This window comes from Nicrophorus vespilloides, unplaced genomic scaffold (assembly GCF_001412225.1).
Source record: "Nicrophorus vespilloides isolate i.1.1-1 unplaced genomic scaffold, Nicve_v1.0, whole genome shotgun sequence".
Taxonomy (NCBI): Eukaryota; Metazoa; Arthropoda; class Insecta; order Coleoptera; family Silphidae; genus Nicrophorus; species Nicrophorus vespilloides.
In genome coordinates this window covers 20,195-34,219 of record NW_017097180.1, presented here as the reverse complement: position 1 = coordinate 34,219, position 14,025 = coordinate 20,195, and the positions used below count along the sequence as shown (strand labels likewise).

The 14,025-nt window shown below is 28.9% G+C and overlaps 1 protein-coding gene across 1 annotated transcript; it reads left to right on the top strand.

Annotated features, from left to right (window-relative positions):
- Positions 1–12,452: 12,452 nt before the first annotated feature.
- Positions 12,453–13,461, top strand: LOC108559316. The gene is made up of 3 exons (XM_017916557.1): positions 12,453–12,571; positions 12,770–12,952; positions 13,012–13,461. The coding sequence occupies exons 1-3, from the start codon at positions 12,568–12,570 to the stop codon at positions 13,320–13,322; spliced, it is 498 nt and encodes a 165-aa protein (XP_017772046.1). The 5' UTR covers positions 12,453–12,567; the 3' UTR covers positions 13,323–13,461.
- The last annotated feature ends 564 nt before the right edge of the window (positions 13,462–14,025 follow it).

Below are 14,025 nucleotides of genomic sequence, written 5' to 3'. Positions count from 1 at the left end.
CGGTTTATGTCTATATCATTTATATTGAAAAAAATCGATAGTTAATGATGATTTAACCTTTGTGATAAGTAAAATATGATCATTCTTATACAAATTAATTTAAATTATATAATTTCAGTAATAAATGAATCTACCTAAATTACATTCAAGTATTTACATTGAAAACTTCAGATATATTGAAAATTCTTGTTACGATATTGGTAAAATGTCAAGTACATTAGCAAATGAATATAAAATAATATTGAAATAATTGTCTTTAGTTTAAATATTAAAATTAGTGCTTTATATTGAATTTTTGATTTAGTTTATACATTCCAATTATTATCAGGTCGGTAACTTTAATAAAATTGTATTAGTTTTCATAATTTGATTTTATTTGAATACTTTAATCTAATTCAATAATTTTAATAACAATATAATTTTAATGTTAAATTTATTGAATTAAGGTATATTCATTATTTCCTTATGACATTTATAAAACTTGATTTATGCTCCAATTATATTAATGATTATGTTTATAATGTAGTTAGACTAGATTCAATGATTAATTAACCCCTTAAGCGGATCGATACATTGTATGAAGTGGCTCCCCTAGTAGTCACGTGTTTTTGTTGCTAGCATACTTTATTATTCATGATGCGAATATATTCGTCATAAGTACAATATAAGAGACCATGACGAATTTATACGATATAACCACTAATGGCGAAACTTTGGATGATACAAATGTGAAACAAACTTCTGTCATTGTCATGAGGGTTAATCGAATGTGACTGCAAATATGTTATTGATTCTTGCCGCAGCTAACAACAACTAATTTTTGAAAACCATCATCAACACCTACACCTATCATATCCATCCATCCAAATAAACATTTACGTTTACTTCGTTTTCAATGGCACGACCGTTGCGTAACAGCGTGATTTATCGGGGCACTCGATAGTATTACGTGCACGTTAAATCTGCCTTCATTTGTGAGCGTTGCTGCTGCTGTTTGTGTATGTATGCATGTACGCGTGTGTGTTGTGTGTACGTGGGTGTGTGAATTTCCTATAAATTTAGTGAATGCGCGGTCGCTTTTAAAGCCCAAATTGATTTTTTGATGATGTATTGGATTCTATGTAGCTCGTACATACACACACCGACATAAATATATACATACACATATCTCACATCACGCTCTCACATATAGATACACATAGATACAACGCACCCGGCGATCCATATTTTACGAATATGTTGCCACGATTATATTAACTCAGTATGTAGAAGAGATATTCACATCCTAAATAGAGCATAATTTATTATCAACACACACGCATATTATATATATAATATAAATTACATAATGTATTTTTCGTTTCTATTGAATGTGATGTTTCAGTCATGATCCAAAAAAAATATAAAATATATTAATATAAGATAAAGCATGATAATAAAACCTTGCCACGACTAAACTTGTAAAAAAAAGAAAAACGTTACACGTGGCCTATATTTTTTCTATATATATATAAATATGAATACGCATATATTTTGTACATGCATTAATTATTAATTAATTAAATCAATTTCAATATCAAAGTCAGGGCTAGATTGTAACTTAAAGAACTAACTATTATTATTGTTTTTTTATTATTATTTTTTTTTATATTATATTTGTGTATATAAGATAAGTATTATAATTTAATGTAAATCCGTGCCCTCCCCATATCCCTTTTTTTTATTTAGAAGCCCTCCGTGTCCCGCCTCTCGAAGAGGCCGGAAAATTATGTAAACCCTGACCCCGCTCCCAGCTCCAAAGATGACTTAACTGTAATTATATTTTTTTTTGTATACAATAAATTAATTTACATTGTTAAAATTCGTTGTTATTTCTATGAATTATATATTTTAGTTATTTTCCAGTTGTATTTTTATATAATTTAATGTAAATAAATATGCAATGTTATTTTATGCTAGACCATTACACATTACATAATGAATATAGTATTTTGACGTGTTCTCGTTTGTCCGAAGACAATTAGCATACTTATTAGCATATTTGACAGGTGTCAAGTGTAGCAATTTAAATTAATTAACTCGTTACTTGATTATGTCGTATATAATCGCCATGGTTCCTTGAATGCGTAGAGCTTATGGCGATAAGTCATAATCGTTCCTAGTAATATAGAAGCTATCGAGAAAAATACGTGGCCACTAGGGGAGGCACTTTATACATTACATCAATTCGCTTAAGGGTTTAATATTACTATATATCAGGGGTGGCTAACTTGCATCTTATTGAGATCAAATTTTGGTGAAAATGAAGTTTTTTGTCGCATTTAATTATTACACTCAAACTAATCAAGTTTTCAACTATTCGCTATTTACCCGTTCGCCTTTATTAACTTTAAGTGAACTATTTTTCCTATCGAATGACTCATCCTTGCACTTATGTTTAAATTCTTACCAATAACATAGTTGTATTATAAATAAGATAATTTACTGTTGATATGAAGAGATTGGGTTGTTTGTGCTAATGTTTTCTAAGTTCCATTGACTATGCCTAAATATATCATATTTATTTAAAAGCAATTGGCATTTTCAAAAAGTTTAATTTGGACCAAATTATTTGTCAGTCAGTTTAGTAACCTTCTAAAGATGAAAGAAAACAAAATGCATTCAGTCTTTTACAAATCTATTAAAAGTTGTGTAACATTTGGAAAGCCTCAATAGATCTTCGCTTTTACTATAATCAGGTTTGAAATTTTCAAAATTAAATAAATTGTAATTAAGCAAATCAACTTTAAAAATATACATTATAAACTTTTAAAAAAATTATATGTTCCAAAATAACTATCCAATTTCATAATAAAATATTAAAAGGGATATATACCGTGTATATTTACAACTAAACTATAACATAAAATGGAAAACATTTAAAAATTAGCAGTTGTAAACGGTCAAGTTTCTGACTTGCTAATATAGTCAAATCTCTGTTAGCGTGGTTTATTTTTTTAGTCTTAAGGTCTTCGATTAGTCAGGTTTTAAGCAGATCGGAATGTTGGCTGGTATCAAATTATGCATTTAACGTTAAACAAATTCTAAAATTTCATGTAATATATGTATTAAAAGTAAAATATTTATAAATAAATTGGAGACTGTCGAAGGATAAAAGACGATTACCTCTAAGAGTCTCTTTTTATCATTCAGGATTTTGGATGAATTTGTGTGTGTGTTCTGGTAAACAAAAAAAAATGTTACGCTTTGATAAGTGGGGGAGAATTTATTATGGGTACAAATCATCCTGGCAGCCGCAAAATTTACCATTGCCCTCGGAACGCGTCAAGGATTGAATGGGATTCCGTGATAAAAAAAAAGAAGGGAGGAATCGGAATCTTGGAACAATTTAGGGGGGTGTTTTCAACTGTGGTCTCCAATATATACAGTCATTTGGGTCGACTTAAAAACATCACAGTCAACTTATTACACGCTATAAATTATACTAATCTTTGGGTTCAATTGTCAATTTTGTTTGAAACGAATGTAACAATTAAAATCAATTAGTTTCTAACAAGATATTACGAAATATTTATACCAATGATATTTAAGAAATTTAAAATAATTTGATACAATTATATATCCTGGCAAAAAAATATATTTGTGAATATTTGAATAAAATTACCTTCAAGAAAAGAATAATTGTAGCCACTGCAAAGAACAAATTTAATGAAATTATTACTAGAACTTAAAGGTAATCAATTACGAGTGGAACTAGGGTAATTTAATCTCGACATTTTTTTGGTTCCCGGGAATTCTCGGGAATATTAAAAAAAAATTAATAAAAACAAAATACATTGTTATATAACCAATTTATTTATTCTATATTACATTTTACATTGCATTAACAAAGAAAGGAAAGAATTTTATAAAAGATCTAAATTTCAGGTTCTCTTTTCAGTTTTCAAGATTTTTAAATTATTTTTTTAGTACATTATATTGATCCCGGTTTGTAGGAGATTCAATAATTTGCATTAACTTCATATGCAATATTAAAAGATCTCGGTGTTCGTCACTTCACTATTAGATGAAATTGTTTCAGAGTTATCATTACCACTTTCAAAATTGTCAAAGTAGATATTTTTAGTCTCATTTTCTATTCTGTTATTTTTCGAATATCGTATGATAATTCCCGGGTATCGAGACTATATCTTGAAAATTCTTCGGAAATTTGTCACGGAACATAATTTGATTCAATTGTTTGAATACCTAAATCATTTTTCCCACAGCATTAATATAACAATATATTTCATGTACACAATGTAATGGAAATACATAATATCTTAAACAATATAATGATATTATTTTTTATAGCAAAATACATAATATATATGTAAAATAAAAACATAAAATAGCATTACTCTATATAGAGGAAAATAACTATTACCCCATAATATATTCATTTACAAAAGAATTACCCCATTATGGGGTTGCCAATTTTTGCGGTTGCCAATTCCTAATATAGAGAGTAGAGTTGATTTTCTGTTTTAAATGCATATCTTTTGGAACAGAGGTTTAATTGAAATGTCCATTTTACAATGTAAGTTCATAATATTATAATTATAGATAAACTAAATGAATAAAATATAACATCAAATTAAGATAAATTTTAATTTTTAAAATATGTTTGCTTATTCTCTTTATAATACAATAATATAATGTTTATTCAAAATGCTTCTAAATATATCAGTGGAAAAACTTTTAATTAAATTCTCTTTGAGTTTCGATGCGTTTCTTAATACTGAAAGATCGAAAAGGCCAAGGCAATATTCATGCGCAAATATTAGTGGAGTTTGTAAAGGAAATCAGTATACGCTTCGATAAATACAAATTGGTTGTCCGAAGAATGTCAAACGATCGAAATTGATCTGTAAAAGCACTTTGCACTTTTCTTTCATCATCTGGATCAGACCAAAAATAGAAGAAAAAAATCCTCACACACATACAGAAGCACTCAGTTCGTATTATGAAATGATTATATCACAATGTTTATTTTGATTCGAATTAGGACTTCCATTACCAGTAAACGTTAACCGGTTTTACAGGTCAATATGTTTTCTGAAATTACCGGTAAATTTTGTTTAGAAACACCAGTAATTTTGTTTTTTTTTGACTCGGAAACTGAAAGTGATAATCTGATGAGGGGAAGATTCCCAAAAACTGATATTCTTCAACAGAATAAATGAATTTAGGAAGGATTTTTACTATTATTTTTAATTCGATATAGTTGAAGCAATTGAAATAATGTGCCAGAAAAAGTCTTATTGATTATAATAATAAAAATGTACATACCTTTTGATTATGTTGAATTCTTAAAATAAATTATATAGGTAAATAAAATAATAAATTTTTATTTCATTTACAAATCAACATAACACTAGATAAACGCATAAAACTTTCTGTTATTTGAATTTAAACAATTTTATATATAAAACAATATTAGGTTATGAAGAAACCAATAAAAAAAAACGAGAATGTTTCACACATATATATTTATCTTTTTTGATGTTTCGCTTTTAATTATTATTGTCTGCCGAAGCATCGAACGTAAAACCGATGTAATCTTTAATAATTGAGTTTCTTTCAATTAAATGCCTCTGTATGTGAGTTATAATAACAACTGTAGTAATATCTACGCCGCCTGGGTCTATTATTGGTGTGATCAAAGTCGAGCATTGGAGACTCACCACGGATGGATTTGGATCGATAGTCAATTGCTCTAAATCACCCTAATACCAAAATGAATATAGTACAAGTTTTTGGATTTTGTGTAAAGACTTACTGCAAATAAGTAGACGAAGATGAGATCAGCATCTTCGGGGATGTCTAGAGAGCCTTTCTTGAGGATGTTAGTTATGGGCCATTGACAATCCACGTAATTTTTAACGGTGCTATCGTCGCGTATACTGCAATAAAACGATTAGCAAATTATGTTAATGTAACCACAAATTGTGGTAGTTAATAAATGATGGCGATTTGATGTCATTTACCATCGCTGATGGATTGGTATGTTTGTATATCTGCAGATTAAGGCGTATTGAATTGGCGAAGCTGTGTATTTTTCCCGATACGAAATATCATAATTATTGTAAGCTGACAATTGCGATAAACAATCTTTTGTCATTACGCACTGCAATCATGTTAAAGGAGTTGCGATTTCCCCCAGGTTGCATTTAAACACATTTCAGCACAATTTGTAAAAACTTTTGTTCAAATATTAATATAATATTTTTTCAGTGTAAAATAACTGAGAAACTAAGCTTTGAACAGCTTTCCTTCTAGTAGAATATTGTAGTTTCTGACCAAACGCCAGCCAGGCAATAAACCAGTCATGGAAATAAGTTTCTGAGTATTAGGATGCAAAATTGTTCGAACCTTTCCTGAAGGTACCTGATGTATCCCTTCCATAATAAGTCCTAGAGAGTACATAACGTTCTTGCTACTCCCATCAGTAGTTACAACTCGCACCTTGAGTAGTCAAGTTATCTTCATTCCTTCGTTTCTTCTACTCCGTTCAAGTAAAAAAAATAACCTAGAATTACAGCTTATATATTATAGTAGCAAGTTTGTAGGTTGTACTTCATCGCATTAACTTCAGCAATGGGTAAGTTATGTTTACTTCTATGATCATTACAAATTATCAATTATTTATTTATGTTATTGCACAAAACTATTGTTAATTAGATACAAATAATTAGATTAGTCAAGTTTAAATTCTAGTGGACTATATCCCATTATTTATAACGTGCGAATAGAATTAGGGAATTAAATGCAATCTGATCAAAACGTTTATTTTTTACAGCTTTTTTGGACTCCAGGCAAACAGATGAGTCGTGGCTCCTAATGTGTTTCGAAGACTCCAATTTTGATATTATAAAAAAAAGTAGAGTATTTTACGAAAAAGAAGAAGATATTTTTCTAGGAGCAACAATAAGAATCAAATATGGAAAAGTAAAAATGCGGGGGACTGTTGTCAGTATCAATGGTAACTAATTTCAATTTTTGATAATTATTTCAAGCATTAACAATTATTTCTTTATGCAGATTCCAAAAAATATATTGAAGAAAATTTAAATGAAATGCGTGAAAACCATTTAAAAAAAATATCACTCAAATCTAGCGAACGTGAACCCTTATCCACGGAGTTGCAGCTACCAAATAGCCGTGATAATGAGGTGCAAGACGATTTGGCCGCGGAAATGACGAGTAAAGAGCAGGAATTATTAATGTGGAAAGGTCGGCTGGAAAAAGAAGAAGCACTAAACGCGCACTACCGAGAATGTTTAAGCTTTATTGGAGACCAGATTTCGAAAATTCCGAATAATGTTCAAAATCCTCCAGCAGCTCATAATTAAACTGATGTGTTGGTAACAATGGAAAATGACGAAAAGGTAGTTGCATTTGGACCAAATCAAATAACACATAACACGTATAAATGTTGTTGTTAAATTTGTTTGTTAATTTTTAAAACAATATTTTTTCAGTATATATTTTTTTGTTTTTATTTTTTAAAATGTACTAAATTCTGTTTCATAAATCATATATAACATTATAAATATAGTAATTAATTAATGGCATTTCATAATTCATTATTTTCTTAATGATATATATGAAATTATAAAATTATATACGAAATATCTTTTATATGAACAATGTTTTGACTTGGGGCGCCTTATGTCAAAAAAGTTTGTGAGAACACCTGATATAAAAATTGTTTCTTTTGTAAAGAGAATAATAAAAATCATATATTGAAAATTATCTATATATAATAATAAACAAGATTTATAATATAAGTAAATAAAAGATGATATGTTATATATTGCGTAAAAAAAATAAATATTATTAAAAACCTAAGTCATTTTTTGTTATTAAAAACTTATTATTTCGCAACAAAAATAGTGTCATTGCATTTTGATTTCTTTTTAAAGGAATTCATATTGTGGTAAATTTATATACTTGTGTTCTGCGTTCGACTGTGTTCGACTCGAACGTTGAATTCAAGTTTGATATGATAGAATAAAAAAGGGTGTTTGTCAAGAAATATTAAGATATTTCCAAGGAACTAGATTAAAATTCAAATACGGATACACGTAATTGCGAAGACTGTCATCATAATCAGTGGCAGTCATTATAATGAAATAAATATTAATGAGCAATGGTCATTTTTTATCTATTTTGCTTATTAGTGATACACGCAAGTGTTCTTAAATTTTGCACCAAAAAGTCAGATATAACACGTCCAAATACAAATTGTGAATATGTGTGATCATAAACGACACTAGAATGAGTACTAACTAATCTTACTAGAGGATAATTTATCTATTTGTTTATATAAAAAAAACTTTAATATTTTTTTATATGCGTGCTATACGTATATAATGGTTGGATAAAATACTATTTTGTTGAACTTTTATAGCAGATGGCAAAAATGAAATCGAAGATTTACTTATTTATAATTAAAATTTAAATTTTAAGAAAATGACCCAAAACTTTGATACACATTGATTAAAGCATAATCAAACGAATTCATTGTCACTCAATCTTAATGTCGAATGAGAAAACGTTCCACAAAAATGTTTTGTATTCGAACCTTTTAGTTACAGATTTAGTGAATTTAATAGGATACTGCCCAAATATATTGGAAAAATATGGACATCAAGACAGTACCTATATTTTTAAAAACTGACAATTCTTTTGTACGGGAGTTATAATATGTTATTGTCTTTGGAATGTTACAACCGTTTAAAAAACATCTTACTGCATCATGATATTTCTAGCTATTTCGCAAAACGTGATGTATTCTATAGGTTGTGGTTGTATTTAAGGTGAAAATTCAGTTTTCTTTGATAATACATTAATTAGAAATATTTTTTTCTATTTTCTCAATCTCCTTTTCACATCAGATTTCTCAACACCAAATAAAATAACTATTACTACATTTGCACATGACACCGCACAAATGTATTTTAATACAGGATTAAATCAGATTGAACAATGTTGAATCATAGACAGACGTATTAAAGCCAAGAAAACGTAGAGGTGACATGAGTCTATGTCAACTTTACGGCGAGGAAACATCAACGTTTTAGATTTTATTAAATTTAATATCTAAATAATACTATGTTAACCAATACAATAATATTTTCCCAGGGGCAACAATCAGAATAAAATATGGAAAAGCAAAAATGCGGGGGACTGTCATCCTTGGAGCAGTAATGTGATTTGGCCAAGGAAATAATAATTAACAAAGATACCGAAATATAAATTTTAATATTGAAGCGTCGCTTGGATAAATTAAAAACAGAAGAAACTCATTTCTAAGAAACGATAAAGCTAATCAGATATCAGGTTCGGAACATGTATAATCCTATACAAGAACCGCCACCGGCACCTTTTGAAAATGTTCATAGAGAGTCATTGCAAATATTACCAGAAGGTATATTACCATTAACAATGCTGGTCCATCGTCTAATAAAGTAATTCAAGTATTGTTAATTATATGAGGCTACAATATTCGAGGCTGTAAATCATCTGCAATCATGTTAAAGAGGTTGCAATATCCCTCAGGTTGCATTTAAATACATTTCAGCACAATTTGTAAAAACTTTTGTTCAAATATTAATATAATATTTTTCCAGTGTAAAATAACTGAGGAACTAAGCTTTGAACAGCTTTCCTTCTAGTAGAATATTGTAGTTTCTGACCAATCGCCAGCCGGGCAATAAACCAGTCATGGAAGTAAGTTTCTGGGTATTAGGATGCAAAATTTTTCGAATTTTCCTTTCCTGAAGGTACCTGATGTATCCCTTCCACAAGATATCCTAGTGAGTACATGACGTTCTTGTTACTCCCATCAGCAGTTACAACTCGCACCTTGAGTAGTCAAGTTATCTTCATTTCTTCGTTTCTTGTACTCTGTTCAAGTAAAGAAAATAATCTACAATTGTAGCTTATATATTATAGTAGCATGTTTGTAGTTTGTACTTCATCGCATTAACTTCAGCAATGGGTAAGTATGTTTGCTTCTATGATCATTACAAATTATCAATTATATATTTATGTTAATGCATGAAACTAATGTTAATTAGATACAAATAATCAGATTAGTCAAGTCAAGTCATTCCATTAATTATAACGTGCAAATAGAATTATAAAATTAAATGCAATCTGATCAATACGTTTATTTTTTACAGCTTTTTTGGACTCCAGGCAAACAGATGAGTCGTGGCTCCTAATGTATTTTGAAGGCAAGTTTGATATAGTAAAACGGAGCAGAGTGTTTTACGAAAAAGAAGAAGATATTGTCCAAGGAGCAACAGTAACAATCAAATTTGGAAAAGTAAAAATGCGGGGGAATATCGTCATAATCAATGGTAACTAATTTCTATTCTTCATATTTATTTAAACCATTAACAATTACTTTTTTATGCAGATTCAAAACAATATATTGAAGAGAATTTGGAGGAATTGCGTGAAAAACATTTAAAAGAAATATCACATAATTCTAAGGAACGTAGTCGCTCATCCTCTAATAAAAAGCAGCATTGCAATGAGATCAGGAAAATGAATAAGGAAATTTTAAAGATCAAACGTCGCGTGCAAGAATTAAAAGAAGAAAACTGTAAAATGGAAGAAACGCTAAATTTTATCAAGGGTGTGTCTTCGAATCCTGCACAAAAACCTCAAGCAGCTTGTAATGTGACGGTAACAATGGAGAAGGATGAACAAGTCGTTAAATTTGGACCAAATCAAAGTGTTATACCATATAATACGTATAATAAAATTAGTTGGAAGACCCCATCTGCTGCAACAAGAGGTTTGTTGTCAGCATTTTTTAGCCATAAAACATTGGCAACACATAACATGACAGGAAAACAGAGTAATGCATCGAAAGGGAAGAAGCGAATAGTTAAAGCGATGTTGGATCCGGAAAAGATTGCAGACATTATATGTTTAGTAAGTTCCAAGTGTTCCGTAGCTGCAAAAGTCGTTAGAAATTGCATTAGCTCAAAATGCGCGGATGATAATAAAATGTACAAAAAACGTATAAAGAAGGAAGCATTAGATGAAGAAAGTGATGAATACGGAGAAGATAGTGATAGTGATAGTGATAGTGATAGTGATAGTGATAGTGATAGTGATAGTGATAGTGATAGTGATAGTGATAGTGATAGTGATTCTTGATTTTGTATGTTGTATTTGCTAGATCATCGCAATTATCGCCAGAACGAATATTACCATTAAAAATGCAAAATGTACATCACCGTCTAATGAAGTAATTCAAGCAATGCCAATTTGATGAGGATACAATTATTATTTCGTCACTGTTGAAATACCAAAATAAAAAAATATACAAAATAAATAAATTTTAATGAAATGTGCATTTTTATAATTTTAATAATAATATTTTATTGGGCAAATTATTTTTATATTAAATATTGTTTCTCCAAATATTGTAATAATAAATATTATTTCAAAAAATTTATATGTACGATATTAGAAGTGAAAGTTATGATATGATCGAATAAAGGTAAATTTTAAAAATAAATAATTATAGATGAAACTTATTGTAACGAATTCATTGTCACTTTTTCCAAATTTGTTGGAAAATATGAACCTTTAAAGCTTTTCACACCAACAAGATATTCCTAACATTAGCTAAAGATATATTCCAAGTGAAATGATGTTTTTCTTAGTGCATCTATTTCACAAAAATTTTATGATCTAATGTATTTTCATTCACTATTATAGTAACATAGGAAAACTGTTGAACTAAAGACTGGCGTATTAATGCCAATAAAACGTACTAGACTTAGGTCAGCATTACTGTGAGGAAAGAAACTTTAAATAACAAACTGTGGATTATGTAAACCATCTTGAAAAATATATATATATACAAATTGCATCATTTTAGTCTTACCACATATATTTAATTACCGAAATAATACAATGTTAGCTAGTACAGATGTTGAGTGTCCCATTTACTTAGCTATTGTAAAAAGTTAATTTTATGCGTAATTTTCCTAAAATCATGAGATACAAAATTGAAACATGATATTTATTATCTAGAATTATTATTACAAATAAATCATAAAAAAGTATTTATAATATTCTCGAAAAATTCAATATAATATATTTTGTTCAAATATTCATATAATATTTTTCCAGTGTAAAATGACTGAGGAACTAAGCTTTGAATAGCTTTCCTTCTAGTAGGATATTGCAGTTTCTGATCAAACTCCAGCCGGGCAATAAACCGGTCATGGAAGTAAGTTTCTTAGTATTAGGATGCAAAATTGTTCGAATTTACCTTTCCTAAAGGTACCTAATGTATCCCTTCCACATGAAGTTCTAGAGAGTACATGACGTTCTTGCTACTCCTATCAGCAGTTAAAATTCGCACCTTGAGTAGTCAAGTTAGCTTCATTTCTTCGTTTCTTGTATTCCGTTCAAGTAAAGAAAATAATCTACAATTATAGCTTATATATTATAGTAGCAAGTTTGTACTTCATCGCATTAACTTCAGCAATGGGTAAGTTATGTTTGCTTGTAGTATCATTACAAATTATCAATTATTTATTTATGTTATTGCACAAAACTATTGTTAATTAAATACAAATATTCAAATTAGTCAAGTTTAAATTCTAGTGGACTATATTCCATTAATTATAACTTGCAAATAGAATTAGGAAATTAAATGGAATCTGATCAATACGTTTATTTTTTACAGCTTTTTTTGACTCCAGTCAAACAGATGAGTCGTGGCTCCTAATGTGTTTTGAAGACTCCAAGTTTGATATTATAAAAAGAAGCAGAGTGTTTTGCGAAAAAGAAGAAGATATTTTTCTAGGAGCAACGATAAGAATCAAATGTGGAAAAGTAAAAATGCGGGGGACTGTCGTCAGTATCAATGGTAACTAATTTCAATTACTGATATTTATTTCAAGCATTAACAATTATTTCTTTATGCAGATTCCAAAAAATATATTGAAGAAAATTTAGAGGAAATGCGTGAAAACCATTTAAAAAATATATCACGGAAATCTAGCAAACGTAAAACCTTATGCACGGAGTTGCAGCTACCAAATAGCCGTGATGATGAGGTGCAACACGATTTGGCCGCGGAAATGACGAGTACAGAGAAGGAATTATTAATGTGGAAAAATCGTCTGGCAAAAGAAGAAGCACGAAACGCTTATTACCGAGAACATTTAAACTTTATTGGAATCCAGATTTCGAAAGCTCCAAATAAAGTTCAAAAACCTCCAGCAGCTCATAATTAAACTGATGTGTTGGTAACAATGGAAAATGATGAAAAGGTACTTAAATTTGGACCAAATCAAATAACACGTATAATGCAATTAGTTGGAAGAACCCATCCGTTGCAACAAAAAGTTGTTGTTAAATTTGTTCGTTAATTTTTAAAACAATATGTTTTTAGTATATATTTATATATTTAATTTTCATTTTTTAAAATGTACTAAATTCTGTTTCATAAATCATATATAACATTAAAAATATAATAATTAATTAATGACATATATATGAAATTATAAAATTATATACGAAATATCTTTCATATGAACAATGTTTTGACTTGGGGCGCCTTATGTACAAAAAAAGTTTGTGAGAACACCTGATATAAAAAATTGTCTCTTTTGTAAAAAGAATAATAAAAATCATATATTCAAAATTATCTATATATATAATAATAAACAAGATTTATAATATAACTAAATAAAAGAGGATAAGTAATATATTACGTTAATATATACTTGTGTTCTGCGTTTATAAGATTTCAGATGAGTCTTTAATGATCATTACAGACTCGAACGTTGAATTCAAGTTTGATATGATAAAATAAAAAAGGGTGTTTGTCAAGAAATATTAAGATCTTTCCAAGGAACTAGATTAAAATTCAAATACGGAAACACGTATTTGCGGGGACTGTCAGTATAATCAGTGGCAGTCATAATGAAATAAATA